This window comes from Octodon degus, unplaced genomic scaffold (assembly GCF_000260255.1).
Source record: "Octodon degus isolate 3935 unplaced genomic scaffold, OctDeg1.0 scaffold00199, whole genome shotgun sequence".
In the NCBI taxonomy this organism is placed as follows: domain Eukaryota; kingdom Metazoa; phylum Chordata; class Mammalia; order Rodentia; family Octodontidae; genus Octodon; species Octodon degus.
The window spans coordinates 565,381-588,589 of record NW_004524775.1 but is presented as its reverse complement, the minus strand read 5'-3'; the positions used below and the strand labels follow the sequence as shown (position 1 = coordinate 588,589).

The window sequence follows — 23,209 nt, the reverse complement described above, 5'->3', positions numbered from 1 at the left end:
CATCTGTCTTCTCCCCCTCTGTCTTGTCCCTAAATGGTCACCTGCCTCTGAGCCTTGGTCCTGCTCCCAGCGTAGCCATCTGCTGCCCACGAAGCTGCAGCCCCCAGCCTCCCAGGGCAGGGCAACCTCAGGGTCCAGCTGCTTGGCGCCTTGGCTGGGACTGGGTTTCAGTCCTGCACATCGCAAGTCCTGCTGGCTCCCATCCCAGGAGAGGCGGAGGCGCTCCGAAGTCGCCATCAGGGAGAAAGCAAGCAGGCAGCTGCAACTCCTGGTGGTAAAAAGGGAAAAGTAAATCAAACTGGCAAGCAAGTGAGCTGTGCAGTCCTGAGACAAGAAGGTGGGACACCAGGGCGAGCCAGACACCGCAGCTCTGGGCCTGCAATCCCAGCGCTGCGAGGCCTGAGCTCAAACCTGGGTAGGTTAGTGATTTAGTGAGACTTCGTGGGGGGGGGGGAAGGCAGAACAATAGCAAAGAGTGCTGGAAGCATGGCTCAGTGTGAGGCTCCGGGTGGGTTCCATTCCCAGGGTATAAGAAACTACTTCAGTAGAGCTCCTTTTGGAGCCTTGGGCTTGAGTCCTCCCGCCTGGTTCTACCAGTGCTGGGGTGACAGCTGCGTGCCACCATCCCACCTACAGCACACTTCTAAGCACACTTTGGGCTATCCATAAACTCAGGCTTGAACAATAGCTAAAATTAAAGGGTACTGTATACTCTTTCCCCTTTTGGAGAAAAAGAAAAAAGAAAAATTCATGACTGAGAGGCTGAGGCCAGAGGAGGAGAAGTTCCAGCCCCGCCCAGGAACCGAGACACTTTAACAGGAGCCTCTCTCAAATAACAACAACAAAAACCAGTAGAAAGATCTGGGCATGTAACTCAGTGGAGACCCTGGCTTCAGTCCCCAGCCCCCAAAGGGGCTGGGGTAGGTTAGTGATTGGTCTGCTGACGTGGCCAATCCAACACCTAGCCTTTCCCTTGCCTGGTTAGCTGAGTCAGAATTCACCCAGCTGAAGTCCAGGCTGGTCAGAGGGTCCCATAGGGTGCAGAACTTCGAGGACACACATGGCCTCAGCCCCAGGACACCGTGGTGACACAGGCGGGGTTCCAGGCCCTCCCATGGGCAGTGTGACTCACGGAGTGTGGAACCTCAGCATGGAATGTGGGGATGAGCCAGGAGCCCTCTTGCCCTGGGCTGGGCTGGGCTGGGTGGAGGAGGGCAGCCTTTGGCCAGCAAGTAGGTGCCAGTTCCTGGGCCAGGGAGGGACTTCTGCCCCTGCAGCTAACACTTGACTCCTGGAAGCTCCAGGGTAAGGAGGGGGAGCAGCGGCAGGCTTGGCTAGCTGAGGCCTCGGAGCTGGAGAGGAGGGGTGGTGGCAGCCCTGGCACTCGTGAGGACTAGGCCACGTGGAAGGAGGGAGCTGGCAGCAGGAAGTGACCTAGGCTGGACAGTCAAAGGGCAACTCTGGAGGAGATGGCCCACCTACCACCCCCACTCCTCCCTATCTTATCTACTACTGGGGAGCCCCTAGGGGAGCTGTACAGCAGACCACAGGATTGATTGATTGATTGATTGATTGATTGATTGTTATGGGGGTAGAAGGGGGATTGAACTCAGAGACATTGCACTGAGCTACAGCCCCAGCCCTTGTTCAGTTTTTTAGTTTTCTAACTTTTGAGGCCGAGTCTCACTAAATAGATAAAATATCCAAGTTGGTTTAGTATTTTCAATCCTCCTGCCTCAGCCTCCTGGAGTGCGGGAATGACAGGCATGTGTCCCCATGCCTGGGCAACAGCTTCTCCATGAATTCTTCCTCTTCAGGGTTTAAAAAGAGGAGCTGGGAAGATAGCTCAGTTGAATAAGCACTTGCCTGGGCCTGAGTTCAATCTCCTGGCAAGATTTCAAAAGAGAAGTAAGCCCTTAGAACAGAGTCGGGAGAGGCAATGAGGTCCTTGGGAGAAGGTCTAGCACCCTCAGAAGCCCAGTGCAGAGGGGCTGTGGGCGGGAAGGTGGGGCACCCCCAGAGCAGTGAGCTTTTAGGGTGTGAGTGATCACTGGAAGGTGCGTGTGGGGGGGGTGCTTCTCTGAGGTCGTGATTCCCACTGGCTCAGGCCAGGGTCTCAAGTGGCTGGGGATTAGGGAGGGGTCTCCCACACCTCCTGTGTGGCGGGGCACTGGGGTGCCCCCGCGGTGGCCAAGGTCACAGGATCCCTCGGGGTAGTCAGGGTCGCGGGGAGGGTGCCTCTGTCCAAGCACAGGTTTCCAGCTGTGGACCAGAGGGCGGGACCCTGGGTCGCGAGTCCCCTCTCGCTGGCTGGTTCCCGCGCGGGCCGGAGGCGGGGCCCTGGGCGGGGCCGCCTGGCGCGCCCTCCCGTCCGGGCCGCGCTGACGCCCGCTTCCCGCAGGCGCGATGCTGACCTAGGAGCGGCGGCCATGGAGCCCGCGGGGCGCAGGCGGCGGCGGCGGCGGCGCGGGGACGGCGGGAAGCGCACCGTGCGCTCGGGGCTGCACCCCGGGCCCCCCGCGCTCGGGCTCCGGGGCGGCCGCGCCCCGCCCGCCGCCGACAACCGGCTCAAGACCACCAAGTACACGCCGCTGTCCTTCGTGCCCAAGAACCTGTTCGAGCAGTTCCACCGGCTGGCCAACGTCTACTTCGTGCTCGTCGCGCTGCTCAACTTCGCGCCCGCCGTGAACGCCTTCCAGCCGGGGCTGGCGCTGGCGCCCGTGCTCTTCATCCTGGCGGTGACGGCGCTCAAGGACCTGTGGGAGGACTTCAGCCGCCACCGCTCGGACCTGGCCATCAACCACCGCGCCTGCCTGGTCTTCAGCCGGTGAGCGGGTCCGGGGCGGTGGCGGTGGCGGACGGGGCGTCGTGGCCGGGGCTCGCGGTCTTGGCGTCCTGGGGCGTCTCCCTTGGGCGCCCCTTCCGCGCCAGTCGCCCTGGTCAGAATGCATCCCCGGAGCATGGGATGTGGGGGCGCAGGGGACCCACGGGGCTACCTGTGCTGCTGATCTTGAGGGGCGCCTTTGTGAGGCAGTTTATTGGCGGGGAACAGGGCCTGGGGACCTCGGATAACTGAGTCCTGAAGCTGCAGTTTGTCTTAAGAGCACAAGTTTAAACTTAGGATTTTCTCCGCCTTCCTCCTACCTGCGCTGCTTCAGTCTGGCCGCAGTGCCAGAGCTGGAGTCTGGCAACGGGTGGGGCAGACTCGTCCCTGCTCCTGTCTGCTTCTGTGAAAGTGACGACCCAGCGCAGAGCTCCGGGTCCTGCCTGGTGTCCTTGGCTGACTCCGTGGGCCAGGGCACTGGGGGCGCTGACAGTGCCTGCTGGGTCGGGTGAAGGGCAGGGGTGATGGCTGCAGCAGGAGCTGACGTCACTCCGTAGTTTGCGAAGTGTGCAGTAGCTTCGGGATGGAAAGAGACTCCCAACTGCCTGCTGGTCCAGTGTACCCACTGCAGATTAGCCACAAGAACATAAATCCCAACTGAGCCTGAGGCAGAGCTGGGGCTCCAAGGGAGCCGATGGTCTAAGCCACCACGCAAAGCTCAGTCGTGGCCTAGGCTGGACCTGTAGTCCCTGCAGAGGGGCCTGCGCTTGGAGAGCATTTGCCCTGCCCACCCCATCCGGCCTGAGGACACCTGGTTAGCCCTGCTCTCCTGGTGGGGATCACGTTTGTGCCTGCTTAGGGCTGATGAGAGTGGAGGGGTATGCGAGAGGTCTGCTCGGCCACGCAGCGCCTACCGAGCAGAACCGGATTTGTCCCAGGTGTCCTGACTGCTTTTCCAGTATTCCTGTGCCTTTACCTCAAAGACTGTTACAGGAATCACTTGAGATTGTTGGTTTCTTTTTCTTCAGTGTGTGTGTGTGGTTTTGATGCAGGGCCTTGCTCTAGGTAGTTCACGTTGGCCTTGACCGTGCAGTAGTCCTGCCTTGGTCTCCTGAGTTCTGGGATGGCAGGTGTGGGCCACCACAGCTGGCAAGGAAACAGTTACGATAGTGACACTGGAAGAAGTTTGCCCAGGGTATGGGCTGGCCCTGGATTTATTGGTCTGGAAGTGACTCTTAGGTGACCTGAGGGCCCCACTCACCCTTGGGACCCCACTGCAGGTCAGCAAGTGGGACTCTGATCCTGCCCGATACACTGCGGGGTCCAGGTCTTGCCTGGCAGCTTGGAGTCTGCATGTGTCGCGTCCTATCACCATGGAGCCCTAACTCCAGGCCACCACCGTTTAGGAAGTCTTCCAGCTGGGCAGGGAGGTGCACGCCCGTAATTCCAGCACTGGGGAGGCTGAGGCAGGACGCTGACTGCAGAGGCTTCAGCAGTTTGTCTTTAGTTGATCAAGTGCTGCTCCTGAAGCCGTGAGGCCCACACAGTGCCCTCACCCGGTCTGAGAAACTGAGGCAGGAATCCAGAGCTCGCCCACTTGCTCTTTCTTTCTTTCTGATGTTGGGGATCAAACCCAGATGTGCTCTACCACTGTGCTACATTCCCAACCTTAATGACTGATCAGTCGATTGACAGTTATGTGGCACAGCTGACTGAGCCCAGGGCTTTCATGGTGAGTTACACCCAGAGCCGCCTGCTCTGAGGGTCTGGCTGGAGCTGCTGCACCAAGGTGTTGGGTGGAGCTTGTAGATTTTCTTTTGGTCTTCAGAGGTGGGGCCTTCAACTCATGAGCTCAAGCTGCATCCTCCCTTCCTGGGTCCTGAGTGGCCACGTCCTCTCTTCCTGGGTCCTGAGTGGCCACGTCCTCCCTTCCTGGGTCCTGAGCGGCCACGTCCTCCCTTCCTGGGTCCTGAGCGGCCACGTCCTCCCTTCCTGGGTCCTGAGCGGCCACGTCCTCCCTTCCTGGGTCCTGAGCAGCCACGTGTCCTCCTTTCCTGGGTCCTGAGCAGCCACGTGTCCTCCCTTCCTGGGTCCTGAGCAGCCACGTGTCCTCCCTTCCTGGGTCCTGAGCGGCAGAGCACAGCCCGCATTGATGGAGCTCTAGGGAGGACCCACCCCCAGGGCCTGCCCCCAGGCCCTGTTCCCAGCCTGTCCTCTGCCTGCTGCCTCTCAGGACAGGGCCCAGGGTCAGGAAGCCTTACAGTCAGCCCGGAAGCCCTGCTTGAAGCCTGCGTCTTACGCTGGGCCTGTTTGGCCCTCTGAGGGTGTCCACTGCTCTGGACCCATGGGAGCGTCCAGAGCCAGGTCCGGCTGGGGCCCATGCTGTGGGAAGGGTCCCATGTCCCTATGTCCCCAGGCTATGGCCCTGGTGCAGAGCAGCAGTAGGCACTGCTGCTGGCAGGTGGGCCTCAGTGTGGGCACAGGCTGGCCGGAGAGGAGCAACGGCTCTGAGGGGGACCCTCGTTAGGGCTGTGGCTGAGGATTGCCATGAGGCTCCCAGTGCCCTGTGTGGAGCCCAGACTTCCTGACTCCTGTACGGAGGGGCAAATAGGGACAGATGAGAGCCACCTGAACTGGGGCTCAGGGATCAGGGAGGGACCTCTGGGTCCCTGGTGGATGGGGCTAGAGGTCTGAAGGAGAGTGACACGCCCCACACACACCCACTGGGGATCGGCGGGGCCTCCCATGGACGGGGGCCCCATCCTCTTGTTTATTTATTTGTGTGTGTGTGTGGCCAGCTCAGCTCACCAGGGGGCGGGGCTGGCTGGCATGTGGTGCTGGGGGATTGAACCGCGGTCCCTGTGCTTTTGCTAAACTTGTTCTAAGTAGGTGCTTTAGACCACTGAGCCATCTCACCAGCCCCCCATCCTCTTGTAAAACCTTTCTGTCTGGGGACAGGGTCTTGCTAAATGGCTAATATTGCCTGGACTGGGCTCGCACTTGTGGTCCTTAGGCCTCAGCTTCCGGATGGCTGGGCTTTCACAGGTCTGCGCCACCAGGCCAGGCTTAGGTCTGTTCACCTACAAACTTCTCCTGCAAACCCTCCTTCCTTTCTGTCTGTCTCTCTGCTCCTGAAGTTCACTTTGCAGAAGCTGTGTGTGCCCGGGTGTTTTCGCAGCTTCACCGAGCCGGCTGCTTCTGCGGGTTTCTGCATGCTCCTCGGGGCTGCGGTGCTTGTGCAGGTGGTGAGACCTGGACACCACTCAGGGCTTGGGCTCACACTGCAATGATTGTTTTTAGGCCAAGGCAGCCTCTGTGTGGCATGCTGCCCCGAGACACGGACAGACTCAGACACCCGCCATTCGCACATTCGAGGGCCCCTGCCTGCGTCCATCAGTTTGTCAGAGGATGCCGCACGGTGGAGCCGTGGTTCTTAAGCTCCTGCTGTATCAGTCGTGGGTTTACAAAGTGACACTCTACCTTACCTACCGCCTGGCCTCCCTGGGTCTGGCACTGGGTGCTGGGTGGCTGGCATTGCTCAGCAGGAACCAGTCAGCCTTCCAGAATGTTTTTGTTCTGAAATAATTTTAGATTTGCAGGAAAGTTGCGGCAACAGTGCAGGATTCCTGTATCTACTGCTGCCATCTTACCTCAGTCACTGGGCTGTAAGGGCCCACACTGCGATGCTGACGCGAGCAGCTCGTTCAGGGCTACACACGTCCCCACCAGGGCATTCTGAGCTCCGCTGCGTGGTGACCCTGCCCCACCACACTGCAGACCCAGCGCGTCCTGTGGATTGCCCAGGCTTTTCTGGATGCAGTACTATTGCCTGGGAAGGGGACGGCTTTACTTTGGTCTTGCCAGACTGATGCCGTCCCTCTGTTTTCCTTTCTTCGTCTCCGCTTTTTGCCTGCTAGCCTGCCTAGAAGCCCTAGCACAGTAGTGTTCAACAGAAATGGCAGCGACAGGCATCTTCGTCCTGCCCTAATGCAAGACACTGGGAGACGTTCTCCTACACCTGGCTAAGAAACTGCTGGCTGTAGTTTTGTTTTTGTGGTGCTGGGAATTGAACTCAGGGGCTTTGTACTTGCTAGACAAGTTCTCTACCATCAAGCTACATTCCCAGGCCAGCTGCTTTATAGGGCTGAAGAACTTCCCCGCATTACTGCTTTGTTGAGTGACTTCCATTGTTTTGTTTTTAGCAGGAAAGGGTTTTGGGGGCTGGGGTGATGTAGCACCTGCTTTGTGTGCATAAGGCCGAAGGTTCTGTGTTTGTTCCTCGGCAGTGCAAAATGACACTACTGGGGCCTTAGCCACATCTCTATGTGATCTTGTGGCTTTGTCCTTTATTCAGTTAATATGACTTAAAACGTTTTCAAATGTTAATCTCACTCCTGGAGATCTTACTTGAGCATAATGAAGTTTCTTTTTCTGTCTCACTGAACCCAGTTTACTAGAATTGGGTGGATTTCTGCATTTGTTTTTCTTTGTTTGGGACGGGGTCTTATGAAGTAGTTGAGACTGGCCTTGAACTCACTATGTAGCCCAGCCTGGCCGTGAAATTACAGCAGATCACCTGCCTCAGCTTCCTAAATGCCGGGGTTACCACCGTGTGCCACCTGCCCAGCCTGTACCTATTTTCACATGGGATACAGCCCTGTGTGTGCAAACCTTTGGGGGCTTTTTCTCTCTGGGAAATCCTGCACCAGCCTCCTGCCTTGCGTGCGGGGCGTGTCCTTGGGGAGTTGGTGAAGAACTGATGCTCACTCTTCATTAAGCCTTTGGAAGAACTCAGTGCTGAGACCAGCTCAGTCTCCAGGGGCCTTGTCCTTGCCTGGAGAGTTGGTAAATTGGCGCAGTGTATCCTGTAAGTGCAGTTTTAAACTTGGCACAGTGTCTCTTGCAGGCAGGGTGGACTTTCTCCTTCCTGAGTTAGTGTGGTTGTTTTCTTGAAGGAAGCTGCCCATTTCCTCCGACTCATTTTACTTGTTTTCATAGAGTTGTTCAGAGTATTTCCTCATAATCTTTTCTGTTTCTATAAGGTTGGATGTTGTGCAGCCTCCATAGATTGATTGGCTGGTTGATTGATTGGTTGATTGGTTGACAAGGTCTCCCTATGTAGTTCAGGCTGGTTTTGAGCTATGTAGCCCAGGCTGCTGCAAACTTGTGGCAATCCTCCTGCCTCAGCTTCCTATGATAGGAGGTATATACCACCACACTCTGCATGTAGCTTCTATTGTAACTGATTTTATTTTATCAGCTCTGATTAGGATTTGTATGTGCGTGGTACTGGAGATTTAACCCAGACTTTTCTTACCTATATATGCAGCCTTTTTTATTTTGAGACGAGAACTTGCTAAATTGCCCAAGCAAGGCAAATCTGCCTCCGCCTCTTCAAATTCTGTCTAGGATTATGGGCTTACACCATCGCTTCCAGCCATGATTGTTATTCATAAAAGAGCAGATACCTGCTTTGCTGAGACAGGGTCTCGCTGTGCGCCAAGGCCGCTCTTGAAGGGCTCCACCCTCTTCAGCTCCTTGAGCTGCTGAGACTGCAGGCACACACCACCGTGCCCTGCTATCAACGTGTTTGTAGTCTATAGGCAAGATTAATACTTGGAAGTGAGGCAAAATACTTACAAAGTGTTTCACCCATTTGAAATAAGGGGGAAGTTCCCAGCCTGAGGAACTTCTTCAGCTTGCACCTCACAAGTGTAAGGTGCCGGGTGCACTGACGCACAACTGTAATCCCAGCAGTTGGGAGACTGGGCAGGAGGGTCTCAGGTTTAAAAGCAGCCTGGACTACATAGAGAGAGAAAGAGAGACCCTGTCTCAAAAAAACAAAAGAGAAAGAAATCAAACCAATCAACCTCAGGTACATTTAGTTTTTCTTATACTTCATCTCAAATTTCATTCATTTCCGATTTCCCTTGTACTCTCTTCTTCCAGCCACTGTCTGCTTGGGAGGCCTTGTTTCTCCTGTCCATGTATTTGTGAGTTTCCCAAATTTCTTTGCACTATTGATTTTTTCTGGGCCTGATGACCAAGCTTGAGGCCTTGAGCCTGAGGCAGGTACCCTCTGGTTGTTCCTCTTCTTCAGCCTGACTTCTTTTTTTCTTTTTTCTTTTTCTCTTTCTTTCTTTTTTTTTTTTTTTTTTTTGTGGTTCTGGGGATTGAACTCAGGACCCTGTGCTTGCCAGGCAAGTGCTTCAGCCTGGCTTGTGGTCTCAAGCTGCTGTGGTCTGGAAGCCTTTTGGATGGTCTCAGCCCCTTAGGAGGCTTTCTCCTGTCTCCTTGCTGAAGATAAGCATGCTCTCTGCATGCTGGAGAAATAAAATGCGTGTGCTGCTGCAGAGTGTTCCGCTGGTGTCTGCCAGGCCATTGGCTTGAGATGTCCACACTGTCGGTGTGCTGGTCTCTCCCCTGGTCATTCTAGTCATTACTGAAAGTGGGGTGGGGTTGTCTCCAGCAGTTGCTGAACTGTTTCTCTGTAACTGTGTCAGTCTTTGCTTCTCTTTGGGTCTCTGTGCTTGGGCAGATAAATGTTTATAGCTGTCCTGTCTTCCTTTTATCACCATATAATGTGTTATTTTCTCTCTCAACTTGTAAAGTGTGTTTTGGCTAAAACATGTGTTATGAGTCACCCAGCTCCTTCCTGACCACTGTCTGATGGTTTATCTTTTGTCACCCATGCACGTAGCCTGTTCGCGTGTCCTGCAGGGTTGGGAGCATCTCTAAGTGGTGAGTGGGAGCCCTGAGTTTCACTCTCACGCTGCAAAATAAAACACACATAGCCCATCCTTCCCTCTTGATTTTGACATGTAATTCATTAATTTTCCCCCAGTACTAGGGATTGAACCCAGGAGCTTATACTGAGCTATATCCCCAGCTCTTTTTAAATTTCTTTTATTTTAGAGGGAGGGTCATGCTAAGTTGCCAGGCCTGGGATCCACCTTGTGACCCTACTGCCAGGGTGCTGGGATCTGAGGTGTATGCCACTGTGCCCTGCTGGTGACACCCAGCGCAGGTCCTGCCAAAGTAGGGCTGTGCGCCACTTTCTGTATTCAGTATGCCACCGTTGCTGTCCTTCTCCATATTGCTACCTTAGCTGTCTCCTAGTGTACCATGTCAGTTCCATGGTCGTTGCTTGGACCATTTTTACATTGGTGGTCATTTTCTCAGGGGCATTCTGGGATCACAAGTGCCAACTCCACTGAGCAGCCTCCACCATGTGGGTTAGTCCTGCAAGTCTGGGCAGGCAGCCGCCTCGCTATGGTGTCACCTGTCCTCTCCCTTCCCTGCTGCTGTGACCCTTGTACAGATTACATCTCTGTATGCTGTACATCCACTATGACAGGTTTATAACTGTGCTTCATGGAATTGTCTCTGTAGTCCCAACTAGAAAAGAAGGTAGCAAGCGAACCCCACTCTTGCCTGAGCGGCAGCCTCGGTGAGGACAGATGCCACCCACCCCTTCTTTTCCCTGCCTGCTCTGGGAGAGGAGTTTCAGGGTCACGCTGAGCTCTGCCCTTGGGGCCAGAAGGCAGTGCGTGGCCTGGCCATAAGCGCAGCTTCTTTTAAAACTTCCAAATAATTTTATTGCTACATCTTAGACATAAGTAGTGATCCTGTCTGTCGCAGGGAATCTGCTCGTACGTGTCTTGCTGCCCGTTCTGCAGTCCCCTCCTCTCCCCTCAGCCGCTCTTCCCCTCCCTATTTCCAGAAGCCTCTTTTCCATTCTTTGCCCCTTCCCTTTCCCCACCTTTCCTGTCCTTTCCTTTTCTGGCCCTTTCCCCCTCCCTTATTCCTCTTCCCATTTGAATATTTTCTTTTCATTTCTCAGTATCGATTATGTACACGTTGGGTCTTATTCACATTTTCAGTTTGTCACACAAGAAAAGCAATGCAGCGTTTGCACACACGTGTCTGATTTATTTCACCTGAGTGTGGTCCCCAGGCGCATCCCTTGAGCTAGAAGTGGCCCGATGTCAGCCTTCTGTAGGGCAGAGTGGCCCCCATCATATTAGAAGACTGCTGTGTGTCCACTCATCGGTTGGTGGGCTTTTAGCACTTTCTAAGACTTGAACCACTGCAAACCGTCCTGCTCTAAAGCTGTGGCATGATGCTTTTAATTCTTTTGGGAAGGTACCCAGGAGGGAAGTAGTTCGGTCAATAGAACTTCTAGCTTTAGATTTTCTTTTTAATGTTTTCGAAAATTATTTTATGTATTTGCTTGATACAGGATCTCACGATGCAGCTCACACTGGTAGTGGTCTTCCTGTCTCAGCCTCCCCAGTGCGGGGATTACAGGCGGACACGGCCACACCCAGTGTTGGGGCCGGAGATCAAACTCAGGTCCTTGAGCTTGCCAAGCAGGCGCCTAGACCGTTGAGCTGTCTGCCCAGCCCAGATTTTTAGATTTTGGGGGAGTCTCCACATAGATTTCCGTAGTGGTTGTACCAGTCTACACTCCCGCCAACAGCGGAGAACATTCCTTTTCCCCACACCCCACCAGCATCTCTTATTGGTCAATTTCTTGATGATGGTCATTCCTTCTGGGGTGAGATGGAATCTCAGTGTTGTCTTAATTTGCATTTCTCAAATGACCAGTGATCTTGAACATCTTTTCACTTTATTTTTTGCAGTACTGGGGATAGAGCTCAGGACCCTGTGCTTACCATGCAGGTGCTTAGGCTACTGAGCTATCTCCCTGGCCTTCCCCCCACACACACACACATATTTGTTTGTTGATTCTATTTCTTTAGCTGATAAGTTTTTATTCATTTTTGATGCCCGTTTTTGGATTGGGTCTTTTAAATTTGAGATGTCTTACTTGTTTGGGTTCTTTATCTATTCTAACTCTTAGTCCTTTGTCTGAGAAACAGCTGGTACATTTTTTTCCATGCTTTGGGTTGACTGTTCGCTCTGGTGGTGGTTTCTCTCGCTGTCCAAATGCTTTTGAATAAGCTGCGATCCCAATTGTTGATTCTTTGTGGTGGTTCCTGCGCTGTTCCTGTGCCATCAGAGTTGTTCCTAAAGGACTTTGCCTACCTCTGATCTTCAACAATTCTACCTATTCTATCTTCCAGCAGATTTTTTTTTGTTTTGATATTTAGATCTTTGATCCATTTTGATTTTAGTTTAGTGCAAGGTAAAAGATATGGTTCTAATTTTAATCTTTGCTATCTGGAAAGTTAGTTTTTCCAGTGTATTTATTAAAGAGGCTATCTTTCTTCCAACAAATGTGTTTGGTTCCTTTGTCAAAGATAATGTGGCTTAGTGTGATTAGAGTTATGTCTGCATCTTCTAATCTGTTCCATTGACCCTCGGGTCTGTTTTTTATGCTTATTGCTTTGGTTTGTTTTGTTTTTGTTTTTCCCAGCATCCTGCTGTTTTTAATTGCAGTAGCATTTAGTATAAGTTCGAGTCAGGAATTAGCACACATCCCCACTTGCCTTTGTAACCCAGAGTTGCTTTTCCTATTCTAGATTCTAGGTCTCCTCTGGTTCCATACGAGTTTTAGGATTGTTTTTGCTAGTTCTGTGAGATATGCTATTGATATTTTGATCCAGATTGCATTATTACATCTGTATAATAATTTTGGGAGTATGTCCATTTTTACCATATTCATTTTTCCTACCCAAGATCAAAAGATATTGTTCCATTTTCTTTTTTTGAAATCAGATTTCACTGGTACATTGTAGATATGTATAGTAATCACATTCACCATAGAGTATTTGTACCTGTATGCGATATAACTTGTTCCTTTTCTCCATTCCCCTACCCTCCCTTCAATCCCTCATGCCCTTCTCTTTCCACTTTCTCATATCTGTTTCCATCTACATTTTCAGAGCGTTACAGCTTTCAATGTGAAGTTTTTTTTACTTCCTTCATTATGTTTGATTTGTAGATATTTCATGGTTTTTTGTTTGTTTTTTTGATGCTGTTGTGTAAGACGTTGTTTCCCTAATTTCTCTCTCAGGGAGGTTGTTGTTTGTGTGCAGGAATGCTGTTGATTTCTGGGTCTTGCCTTGGTATCAGCTACGTGACTGAAGTTGTTATTCTATCTAGAAGTCTTTTGGTGGAGTTTTTGGGGTCTTCTGTGTAGGGTATCTTATCATCTACCAACAATAATTTCACTTCTTCCTCTCCTATCCTTATTCCGTTTGCTTCTTTCTCTTTTCTAATTGCTCTGGCTAATGTTTCCAGGGCTATATGAATAGGATGGTGCTAGTGGACATCCTTGTCTTGTTCCTGGCTTTAGTTGTCAGTTTTTGCCCATTTAGTACATTTAGCATGATATTAGCTATTGGTTTGTCATGGCTGGCTTTTATCAGATTGAGGTAAAGACCATCTATTCCAATTTTCTGTACAGTTTTTATCATGCATGAGTGCTGGTCTTTATCAAATGCATATTTTGCATTCTTTGAACCGGTCATGAGGTTTTTGTCCTTGCTTTTCTTGCATTTATTGATTTGCATATGTCAAACCATCCCTGCATCCCTAGGATTAGTCCTACTTGGTCGTGGTGTGAAATAGCAGAGGAGTTTCTCTCTCTCTCTTTTCTCTCTCTCTCTCTCTCTCTCTCTCTCTCTCTCTCTCTCTCTCTCTCTCTCTCGCTGGAGATTGAACCCAGGACCTTGTACATGAAAGCGAGGGCTAGGCCACTGCCACTGAGCTATACCATCAGCCCTATAGGATTAGGCACCTTTTCTTTTTCTGTGCTGGGGCTGGGCCCTGCGGCGGGGTGTGTCAGAGCCTGCAGTGCCCTCCGAGTGGTGCCTCGCCCTGCCCGGGTTCGTGGCCTATGGTGCCAGGAGGCACTGGTGTTCACAGATGCCGCAGAGCCGAGGCCAGGTGGGCGGGGGAGGTCAGCCTGAAAATTCTCTCACTGAGTGAATTTGCTGTTCATCAGTTTGTATTAAGTAAACTCCCAGGAGAGCGCGTGGGATGTCTGCCATGTGTTGTCCTTTCCGTGACGGTCCTCTGTCACACCCCTGTGTGCTGGGGCCCTCCTAAAGAGGAAGGGGGCTCCAGCATGGGTGTCTTCCACTGTACAGAGCTCCATTGGCCAGTGAGAGGCCCTGGTGAGCCAGCCAGAGTTGGAGGTGAGTGGGCACGGGGAGGATGAGGCCAGAGGGGCCAACGCACAGCGCCAGTGGAGGGGCCCGGGTCCCCGCAGAGGAGCAGTGCATGGTGGAGCAGCTCCCCAGGGTACGTCTGAGCTGTGCCCCAGCACCCTTCCTAAAATTCTGAGACGATGTCTCGCCACATTGCTAAATTGCTCTCTAGGCTCCAACTTGAGATCCTCTTGCCTCAGCCTCCTATTAGCTTATCACAGGCAAGCGCCAGCACCCAGCTGTCTGCAGTGATGGTTGTGGCAGTGTTGGATGAGATTTTCTTTGTCCTCTATGCCTACTGTGTGTGCTGCACTTCCCACACGCATACTTGCTGGCTAATTCACTGATGTCACCCACGGAAGTTTGCTCCCCTGCCCGCCTGCCCCGGCTTTTGTGCCCGGGCTCCCCTCTGCCCACCCCCCAGTGCTTCCTGCAAGCTGCCAGCTGTCCCAGCTCTTCTTTCTTCCAGAGAACTCCAAGGCCTCAGGATCCTCTCCGCTGCCCTGACCCAGGCCTGGAGTTTGCTGTTCCCCTTAAGGACTATTTTGCCTTTTGTTGTTTAATTATGAATTAATTGATTTAAATATAATAGAGGTCTAGGAGTTCCCTGTAGCTGCTTTGCAGCTGGTACCGTCGCTCAGTGGGACTGGCGCAGCCTGGCTCCAGAGCCCTTTTACTTGCATTTGAGGTGCAGTTATTTATTCAGCCTGTGCTGTGGGACCCAGGCCCTGGCTCCTGCTGGGCAGGTGTCCCCCCAGCTGCCTCGCACGTCTGACCTCTGGTCGTTGCCTGCGCTCCAGCTCGTCTGCAGGCTCCCGCATTTCCGGAGGTTCTAGACCCAGCGGCCTTGTTCTCGGTTGCATGTCATGCTCTGCAGTATCGAGTGTGGGCCCGGGCCAGGACGCTCAGCAGGGAGAGCTGTACCGCGGAGCCGCCCTGCAGCCTGGCCTGGTCCTTGGTGATGTCGTTTTCTTCTGTTGATCTGGAGCTTTCCTGCGTAGCTCACGCTGGCCTTGAGCACGCAGTCAGCCTTCCAATCCAGGATGCCCGAGCAGCCCTAAGCAGCATCTTGGCACTTCTGCAGCTTGGGGCTCCGACGCCCTGCACGTCTGGACTCAGCGACCCTGCCCTGCGGGTCTTGGGCTTTAGTGACATCAGCATGCAGATCCTGCCCCTGGCCATGTGGAAGGCTCAGGGGACCGCCTGGGGCAGCCCTGCCTTTATTTCTTGACCAGAGGACGCCTGGGTCTTTCCATCCCTGAGGCAGGGGTGGGGGCAGGCTGTGGAGGGACTGTAACCACCTCACTGAGCTCTGGACAGCCCCGCCCCCAGGCCAGGCCACTGGTCACTGAGAAACATTTTTGGAAGGACCTTGATTTTTATTCTCTTTTTTAATTTATTGCTTTGAAGCAGGACCTCGCTAAATTCCCTGGACTGAGCTCAAATCTGTGATCCTCATGCCTCGGCTTCCCAGACGCTGGGATTGCAGGTGTATACTGCCGCAGCCCGCTGGAAGGCAGAGCTTCCCCCGACTTCCGATTTCCTGCCAGGGGAGATGGGGAAGGGGCGCCGGCCCTCGCCTGCTGTGCCGCCCGCCGCTACTGCGCTTTCTGCTTTTTGGTGCAGCCCTGTTGTGGCTCTCCCGGTTTGCCTCTGCTCGCTGCCCTGCCCGCTTGTGTTCCCTCCGAGACAATGCATTTTGGGGTCCTTGGCCTACGAGCTAGTTTTATAAAGTTATAAGGATTTTTTCTGCCTATTATAAGTTAACCAGAGATAATTCAGGGTGCTTCTTTCTTCCCCGGGCTCCTCATTCATATTGGAGGACAATTCGGGGTGTTGTTAGATGGGATGGACATGCCCCAGGCAGAGAGTGCGACCCTTGACAGGCAAGTGAGTATTTACGAAGGTTACATGAGCTGCCACTTGCTGGTGTTCCTGGGATTGTGCCCACGCTTGGTACTGCTGAAATCTTGGGGTCCAGTGTCTGTCCAGGTGTTGTTACAATGCTGACACCATGAAGACAAAGCCCTGAAGGTGTGCAGCTCGAGGACCCTGCAGTGCTTGAAAAGCATTTTGAAACATTGAAAATGAGTCACAAACCTATTGCTAACCCTGCAGGCTGCTGAGAACCAGGCCTGAAGTTCTGGGGGACACACAGGGCGATAGTGAAATCAGGGCACTATTTGTTGGCCTGTTTTCTGTAGTGGGGACTGCACCCAGGGCCTTTTGCACAGAACTATACACCCAGTTTTTTCTTTTTTTTTCTGCTAAGTTGGCCAGCCTGACCTTGAACTTGTGGTCTTCCTGACTCAGCCTCCCAAGTAGCTAAGCGTTCAGGTGTACATCCCTGGGCCCAGTGTATTGTGTGTTTAAGTTAATCATTCCAAACACAGTGCAATGCATGTTATAAATCCAGTCGGATTTGGAAATATTTGCAGCTCTTGTTTGTAAGACCTAAGACACATTTAATTTACTGGATCATTTAACTTTACCTGGAAAGTGGCATTTTTGCTTACCCATGGTTAGAAAAGTGAAAAGTCTAAATGAGTCTCTGGTCTTGAAAAGAAAGACAAACTGGGACAGTCAGGGATTCCTGCGAGTCCTTGCAGCTCCTGGGGAGTTGGCACAGGAACGTGCCACCCTGTATCACCGAGTGTCACTGCCCTTCACGCCGGGGCTGTGCCTCATCCGGGTCCTGCCATGGGGTGGGTGGGGGCAGGGCAGCCGCCTCCACTCTGCTCCTCTTCTACCTTTGCTCGTGAGCAGGAGCCCTCCCTCCCCACCGCAGAGTCCCAGAAGGGTCTCCCCGGGCTGATGTCTCCCAGTCTGTGGACATCACCATACTTAAATAATAATAAAGCTTACATTTTCACTTTATTCATTTGAATCGCTGTCCAGTGCTGAGGACTGAGCCCCAGACCTAGCCTGGATGAGGAGGCACTGGGCCACACAGCTGCAGTTGCCTGCACAGGCTTAGACTTTAGGGTGGCCTTGGGGCGCAGTGGCTCAGTCCACCTCAGCCTCTACAGCAGACGTGGCTCTTGTTTTCCAGCTCCTGCCCGAATCAGCGCCTCCCTTTCTCAGTTTGCAAATATGGTGTCTTTCCTTGAACTCTGCCCACCCCCCCTTCGTCCAGACTGCTGCTTGGGGAGCAGGCACCCTGGAGTGCATCTTCCCCACTGCTGCCCTGCAGAGCTACCCCCTCTGCCCCGCCTGCAGCCTTCCTGGGCTGATCTGGAGCCCTGGCCCCTGCCCTTGTCTACTCCACCTGTGCGTGGGGCTCTCAGCTCTCGGGGCCACTTCAGGGCCAGCTGGGCTTCATGCACGTGGTAGGGAAAATAATGGTGGTGCCTGCCCTGACTTGCAGAGCCTGAGCCTGTGCTGGAAGAGGAGATTATGGAGAGGGCCGGGCCAAAAGTGTAGTGACCAGGAGGAGGGGAGGGGAGGAAGGAGAGATGCCCACTAGAAGGCCTCAGGATCAGAGCCCAGGATCGCTGTGTGTTCAAGGCCAACCTAGGCTGCACAGTGCGGCCTTGGATCAAACACACACACTACACTTAAGACCTTGGTTTGCCGTGGTTAGCTCTGGAGAAAGAGAAGGAGGCCACCATGCAGGGACAGCCGGCCTCTAGCAGTTGGAAGGCCCAGAAATGGGTTCACTCCCAACGCCTCCATGGAGAACGCAGCCCTCTGCAACCTGGATTTATCCCACGTTTCTGTAAAGGGAGAAATTTATCTTTCAAAGCTACTGAATTATGGTAATTTGTGAGAGTAACACCTGGAAAATGATGCAGCCTGTGTGCATGGAAGGCTCTATTCCTCCTCTTCCTCGTCCTTTTCCTTTTCTTCTTGGTGTGTTGCCATGGAACCCAGGCTGTCCTTGAATTTGTGGCGGTCCTCCTGCCCTGGCCTCCTGTGTGCTGGGATCACAGGCTTGCGCCACCAGGCCCAGCAGGATCCCAGCTGGCTGCACTGCCTAGAGCCTTCTGGGGGTCCGTATCTAACTGAGACCCTTTCCGCTCACGGTGGCTATCGTACTGCTGGAATCAGCGGGGGGCACGTGAGATGGCTCCTGTTGCTCCGGGATCGTGAAGACCTGCTGTGGTAGGAAGAGGCCTCTGAATCTTTCTTCATCTGTAACTTACTAATGAGGCTTCGCACCTTTCTGGAGCACTGAACACTTTCCAGAACTTTTAGGAACTTAGCCAGTCCTGTGACCTTCTGGAAACATTGGCCCAGAGGAGACCCTGGCATGGGTGGGGCTGTGGGTGCCCCCACCTGAGCGTCCCCCATGCTCCAGACCTGGGGCCCGGGTGTGACTGTGCTCGAGGGGCTTCTGGGGAGGGCCTGAGCCAGACAGTTACCCTGACAGATGTTAGGAGCCGGAATCCCACAGAGAAACTGGTGGGCATTCAGTGTGTGTGCTTTTCAGGAAGGCCGAGGCGTCAGCGCTTCTGGTTCGCTTCAGCAGTCTCCCCCAAATGCTGCCTCACACGGCCCGGTGAGGCCCGTTTGCACGCGGACCCGCTGGGTTTGCACCTATCTGTGAATGACAAGTGCAGCGTGCATGTGTGTATGTGACGCCTTTGAAGCACTTACAAGGTGGGCCTGGCGGCACATCGTCCGTAATCTCAGCTAGTTGGAGGCTGAGGCAGGAAGGTCTCAAGATTGAGTCCAACTGGGACAGTGTAGACCCAGGCTCAGAATAAATAAAAAAGTGTGGGCATGCAGCTCAGGGGTAGAGTGCTTGCCTGGTATGCCTAAGGCCCTGGGTCTAAACCTTGCTCCACAAAACAAGCCAGCAGCTCCTCCTCTCCCTGGTACCACTTGTGCTCTCTGTTCTATGAGTACTGTACCTTGAGTTCCTCATAAAGATGAAATCAGACAGCGTCCTTTGTGGCTGGCTTGTTTCTCTCAGCGTAATGTCCTCCTGGTTCCTCCAGACAGCAGGCCCGAGGTCTCCTCCTTTCTGGGCAGAGTGATCTTCCCCCGTGGAGACGCACCAGCAGTCAGGTGAGCTGCTTGGCTGTGTACGGCCCTGGGGATGCCTCTACCTGCTGGCTGGCCTCAGTACTGCTGGGTGGGGAGCCCCTGTGGGTGCCTGCCCGCTGTGTGTCGGGGCTTCTCGCTATGGGCATCTGGAGTGATTTTTACCCATGTACTGCTGAGAGCTGTGTCCAGGATGCTGTTTTCCGGGTGGCCCATAGGTGGTATGAGCTCAGAGTTCTGATTCAGCCTTGCCTGTGCTCCTGAGTTCTAAAATGTATGCTTTGGGCCCTTGCCCCAAGGTGGTACTGCCAGCACACTGGTCACTGGGCCTGCAGGCGTCTGCTCCAGGGACAGGTGACAGTGCCCTAGAGAGGCTACTGTCCACTTCAGCTGGGCCCATGCTGCACTGGGACCTTGTGGCCCGACATCACCTCACAGTGACAGACCTGCACGTGGCTGCAGGGCCACGGATGTGAAACAGTGCCCAGGAGTCCATGTGTGGGCAGGGGCCACTGGTGCCACCTAGGAGGATGGCCTTCACACACACCTCCATTCACACACATGCACACACAAGTACACACATGCAGGCATGAGAGTGGGTCATGCTGGCTCTTTGATCTTGAAGGCTTGGTGGCCTTTGTCTTGGTGGCCCTTCTTCCTCAGGTGCTTCACCTGCAGCTTCCTTGAGCGCTGTGCACGTCTGTCCGCATAGTTCATGCTTTGCTTCCTGGAGCTCACACAACAGACACTGTCCCCAGCATTTCCCTGTGGTCGCTGCCCCACGGGCCGGAGTCCAAGGCCGCTGTGCACAAGGGCGCCTCCCTGTGGTCGCTGCCCCACGGGCCGGAGGCCCAAGCACAAGGGCGCCTCCCTGTGGTCGCTGCCCCACGGGCCAGAGTCCAAGGCCTGTGTGCACAAGGGCGCCTCCCTGTGGTCGCTGCCCCACGGGCCGGAGGCCCAAGCACAAGGGCGCCTCCCTGTGGTCGCTGCCCCACGGGCCGGAGTCCAAGGCCTGTGTGCACAAGGGCGCCTCCCGCTGCCCCAGGGCTTCCTCATGGAAAGCACTCCCTGTCTCTCTGATGTGGCCTCTGCTCAAGGTTGCGCCCCTTTTGGTGACCCAGAGGCCTGGGGTGACTCCCGAGGGGAGGAAAGTGAGATCGGCTGGGCCCAGTGTCCGTCACTTAAGACCAGGAGCCAGGAAGTCGTCTCCTGTCCCTGATGGTGCTCAGCTCCCCGGCGTCCCATTTTGGAAGGCCAGGGCCCAAGGCAGTCCAGAGAGTGCAGAGGGCCAGGTCCGTGGGTGGGGACAGATGGGTGCCTTTGGTGTGCCGAGCCCGAGGACTGGAGGGCCACATAGTCCTGAGTGCTTGCTCTAAATATTTGGAGAGCCCACAGAAAAGCAGAGATTGTTTTGAAAGGAAATCTGTTTGAATTCTTTGATGCACTTTTGATTGCCTGAGAAATTAATAACCTCTTTATCTAAAAATATGCCAGCATCAAAGCTAATGTATGAGGAACACAGTCCTAAGTAGAAAAATATGCCTTAAACTTCATTAGTCTAAGCAAGGTCTTCAGTTTCTGGAAGAGACATAAAATTCTCTTTCCCTGCATCAAAATCGCCATCAGGCCCACAGCCCTTGAACGCGCTCCCTCGTGGGCTCCAGCTGGCGCCAGGGGCAGCTGTGGGGAGGAGCCAAGAGCTGTCCCCCAAGGTCCCTTCCTCCAAGGGGCCAACTCTGTCCTGTGCAGCAGCACCTGCAGTGTGGCACCACTGAGGGTGGGTAGTAAGTATGCGACCCATGCCCCTGGCAGAGGAGGAGGCTCTCGCTAGCTGCCCTGCGCTCTGTGGCCTTGTGTCATTGCTGCTGACACCGTGGTGCCCTCCTCAGTATTCGGGTCACAGTACCTTATGTCCTGTGTTGGATTTTTCTGGAAAGAGGTGGGCATTGCCATGTCCTAGGCAGAGCAGGGTGGCGCTGTGTCTTCTCATTTTGCCTGTGTATTTCTGTGGTGCAGAAGTTCTAGTCCAGAGCCTGGCACACACCACCAGCACTCTGCCAGTCAGTGTCCCCAGTTCATTATTTTAGACAAATCCTTCAGAATCGTGTCTCAAGACTGCGAGGAGGAGGAAATAGGTAAAAAGGGGCCTCCCTCCAGATGTCCGGGGACTTGCATTGCCCCGAAATAGCCCCCAGAAGTAGCGTCTGGAGTTTCTGAGGACCCTGCAGAAGCTGTGGGTGCGGTGTGATTTTCCCAGTCTCCCTGTCAGCGAGAAGCACTCTCTGGATAGCCCCAGAGGATCTGTTGCGTTCTGGATGACTGGGTGTTGGCACTTGCTTGTGTTACCAGATAGCGTTTCGTCATGTGACTCAGCCTGGCGCTGAACTCACTGTGAGCGCTCAGTGGTCTTCCTGCCTCGGCCTCCTTCGTGCTGCGGTTATAGGTGTGCGTCACTGCATCCAGCTGTCCTGGATGTTTTGGCTGAATGCAGTGAGGGCTGCGCAGGGACACTGAAAGCCCGTGGGTCACAGCTGTCCAGAAAGCTTATGCGCTTCGTGGCCGAGCCAGAGAAGCCAGGATTCCAGGAACGCCTCCCTTCCAGGTGAGGAGTACGTCTTCCATTCTAAATCTGAGTGCGAGGTGGAAGCAAGTTCACCATGCTGCCAAGGGAGAGGCCAAGCCCAGCCACGACTTTAGAACTTGTAGCGCTTTCTCCTTTAGGCTGTATCCCCCCGTCTGTTCTATAACTCAGATAACTGCCATCAGAAGACGGCGTGGCGCCCGGCGCCGGCTCGGGGTTGCCCGTGACCTGCTCGCTCTTTCCAGCCCTGCAGATGTCCCTGCCTCCAGCTCTGAGCTGCAGTTGTGACTGCCACTGCGGGGAGCCTCTGTGCTCTGGGCTCGGGGTGTGGGGTCACAGCACGCGGTGTGCCACGCTGCCGCCCGGGTAAACATGCCTTCTAGCACTTTTCTGAGAAAAAGAGAGCAGCGAAATGCCACACTGCTCTGGGATGTCGCTGAAGTGAACGAGCCGCACATGGAGACCTTCGCTGTGGGAAGCAGCCAGCCAGCCGGACACTGAACAAACAGGAGGTGTCTTGCTGTGGTACAGAAAGGCGAGGAATTCTCAGTAGGAAAGGCTTGGGAGCTCAGTGCTGCTTGCTAACATAAGGAGGCTGAAATGGTACCCTGGAGTCACGCCTGTCCAAAGTTTGCCCCGGCGGAGCGTGTTTAAGGAAATGCCCTGCAGTGTTACCATTGAGAGCGGGACTCCCAAAGGGACACTTAGCTCGCAGAGCCCCAGGGACTCCTTGGCTGAGCCAGCTTCAGAGGCAGAGGCCCAAGGCTCCACCTGCAATTAAGCCTGTGACTAATAAAGTGCTGTATCCTAGTATCCTCGCTGTGACCTGGGTGCTGTGCACAGTCTCTGTTGGGGAATTTGCACTCACAGCTATGAGGGGAGCAGCGGTGGCTGCACCCCACAGAGGCTGTGCATGTGTGACAGCCTCCTCCCGGGTGCATGTGTCGCTGACCATGCTGGGCCCCACCCTGCTGCCTGCCGGGAGGAAGCAAGGAGTCTGTCAGATGCCTGGAGCGCTGTGTGCCCCTCAGGAGGTAACAGCGACAGCTGGAGGAGGAGGGGTGCGTCCTGCAGTGTGGGGGTCAGTTTTTCTTCCCCGGTGATTAACCTCATAATCACCCATAAGTGCATTGGCTTTGTGTTGAGCAGTTACAGCCAGGCATCCCGAACCTGAAAATCCAAAACCTGTAATCTGAAACTGGAAGCCCCTGCCCGCTCCCCAAATGGAAATGGGGGTTTTACTCTGCTCCCCCAGCTGGTCTTGAATTTCTGGCAGTTCTCACATTGCAGCCTCCCTGTGTGGATGCAGGAGGGCCTGTAGGAGGGACCAAAGGCACTCCCGCTGCCGCTCTCCAACGCTATTTGACACCACTAAGTAGAAAATTCCACAGCGACCGGCCCGCAGGTCACCCTCAGAACAAGGGTGCCCCAAGACACTGTGGCACCGCTGCGAGGCTGCATACGAAGGGTTCTGTGCTGAGACTGGGGTGCTTTTTGTAAATCTCACATGGTGTCTATGCAGATATCCCAGAGTCCCCCAACAATGTGCACTGGAAGTCCTTTGGTTCCAGGCGAGGGCGGCTTGGCCTGCTTTGCAGTTTCTGTTGTGTTTGTGTCACGGGCTGTGACAAATGCCTGGTGAACCTCGGGCGGGCGGCTCTGTCCAGAGGTCGGGCCTTGGGGCGAGGCCAGCTC

The 23,209-nt window shown here is 54.1% G+C and overlaps 1 protein-coding gene across 1 annotated transcript in view; it reads left to right on the top strand.

Annotated features, from left to right (window-relative positions):
- Positions 1-2,477: 2,477 nt before the first annotated feature.
- Positions 2,478-23,209, top strand: part of Atp10a (ATPase phospholipid transporting 10A (putative)) — a gene marked incomplete at its 5' end in the record, with an annotated part of 122,111 nt that continues 101,379 nt past the window's right edge. Inside the window, one exon of the mRNA XM_023704656.1 lies at positions 2,478-2,827. Coding sequence (XP_023560424.1) covers positions 2,478-2,827 — 350 coding nt within the window. The remainder of the gene's footprint in view (positions 2,828-23,209) is intronic.